Source organism: Cynara cardunculus (assembly GCF_001531365.2).
Source record: "Cynara cardunculus var. scolymus isolate 2C chromosome LG 17, CcrdV1, whole genome shotgun sequence".
Taxonomy (NCBI): Eukaryota; Viridiplantae; Streptophyta; class Magnoliopsida; order Asterales; family Asteraceae; genus Cynara; species Cynara cardunculus.
In genome coordinates, this window is record NC_037544.1 from 4,874,166 (window position 1) to 4,876,144 (window position 1,979).

Sequence of the window (1,979 nt, forward strand, 5' to 3'; positions counted from 1 at the left end):
GTGACTCAAAATAAAAATTAATTCAAAGCACGTTATTTTTTTCATGTAGTTTACCTTTAAAAGTTAATTCAAAAATTTAATAATTTAAAATGGAACGGTTTATTAGGTTTTAAATAGCTTTTCAGTATATTAAAACGTTAATATTTGTTGTATATTTTAATAATAAAAAAATAGAAACGAACGTAATTTTATTTAGATTACAAATTTACAATTTTAACTATAAGAGTGGTGCCTGATTGGTTTAAGCTTGTCTACAAAGGTCAAAAGTATGAGATGTCCTAGGTTCAAATCTAAAAAGGAATAAAAGTCATTTTATAGCCATGAAAGTTCAAATACGATGACTCCTAATTATCTACAAAATATATGATCGTCCTGAGATTAATCGGTTTGCATATGGGGTTGGATAGCGATGTTAATAATTTTTTTTTACAATTTTGTTTTCGCTGGATGTACAGGTAATAAACTTTTCTCCAGTCAGCAGAGTCAAGACGAAAGGGTTTATATCGTGCAAGAAACACAACTTGGAGAACAAGTGATGCTGTAAACGTTCCATTTCACCGGAGACGACGATCGATTCCGATTGTTTCATTTTCCCCAAAACCCTAAATACTCACTCCGTATGGCTATGGATATCGACTTCTCTGAGTACCGATTACGCTGTCAGCTTCGAGGTCATGACGACGACGTATGTCTCCTCTCTCTCTAGTCCCCAATTCTGATTCATGCATACGGGGTTTTTCAGTAGAGTTCATGTGTTTTACTTGTTGATCGAGTTCTTGCTATGATTTGGAAAATTAGAATTCAAATTTGAACGATTTTGTAGTTAAACTGGCTTAGTTTTTGATTCTTTGTGGAGATCTTGTTATCGCTAAGGACAATGCACCAAGAACATAGTTTTGATTTCATGGAGAAAATGATAAAAGTTACGATTTAGTAAAGCGGATGGTGCTACATTTGAATTTTTTACAGGAATGATTAAGTGTAGTATTCATCTGATTCGAGTTCTGATTACTGTTGAAAGTTAGAGATGCATTTTGAAGAAAACTTTCGAAAATTGACGCCGATTCATTTAAATATTGAATATTAACAGAGATTTTTAGTTACTAATTGATAGTAGTAGTTAGTCGATGATAACAAGTGTTGCATGTGTCATTATTTAATAACTCCTTATCAACTTCAGTTTTCAAGGATTTCACAAATATCGTCCAAAAGTCTAAATTTAGCTCTAGTTTTGGAAGGGAGGACATTTTACTGTGTTGCTTTTTAGTCCTGTTGTAATATTGCTATAGCATCTACCATTAAAACAGCCAGATTAAAACAGGTAGATCAGCGGTGGTCTTGTGGTCTGCATGCATTTGTTACAAGAAGAGCTTATATCAACTTTAATCATAATGTTAATTGCTTGTTTAATTGTTAGGTCCGTGGCATATGTGTATGCGACAACATTGGGATAGCAACTTCATCAAGAGACCGAACCATTAGGTTCTGGTCTTTGGATCAGACTAACAATTCTGCATACACTTCATCAAAGATACTACTTGGGCATACTAGTTTTGTTGGACCACTGGCTTGGGTTTCTCCAAATGAACAATTTTCAGAAGGTGCCCTTATATCTGGTGGAATGGACACACTTGTTTTGGTTTGGGATTTGGCAACCGGAGAGAAAGTTCAGACTCTGAAGGGTCATAAGATGCAGGTTACTGGAATCACTTTGGATGGTTCCGACATCGTATCATCTTCCGTCGATTGGTTAGTTGTTTGTTTTTTAGTGTGGTCATGTTAGTTATTGTGGAATTCTTATCGAATGTGCTTTAGGCTGTAAGGTTGTAAAATTAGAAACTCGCATCTTTTTAACACATCTGTCTTGATATATATATATACATATATATATATATACACATATATATATACACATATATATATATACACATATATATATACACATATATATATATACACATATATATATACACATATAT

General features: G+C 33.2%; 1 protein-coding gene across 2 annotated transcripts in view; it reads left to right on the forward strand.

The window, feature by feature from the left end:
* The first annotated feature begins 521 nt into the window (after positions 1-521).
* The window catches only part of LOC112500116 (phospholipase A-2-activating protein), a 23,503-nt gene continuing 22,045 nt past the window's right edge, over positions 522-1,979 (forward strand). For both annotated transcript variants that reach the window (XR_003067326.1, XM_025103422.1), the window contains exons 1-2: positions 522-685; positions 1,418-1,749. Coding sequence is in view for 1 of the 2 variants with exons in the window: in XM_025103422.1 (XP_024959190.1) it covers positions 620-685; positions 1,418-1,749 (398 nt within the window). In the remaining variant the exon portion in view is untranslated. The remainder of the gene's footprint in view (positions 686-1,417; positions 1,750-1,979) is intronic.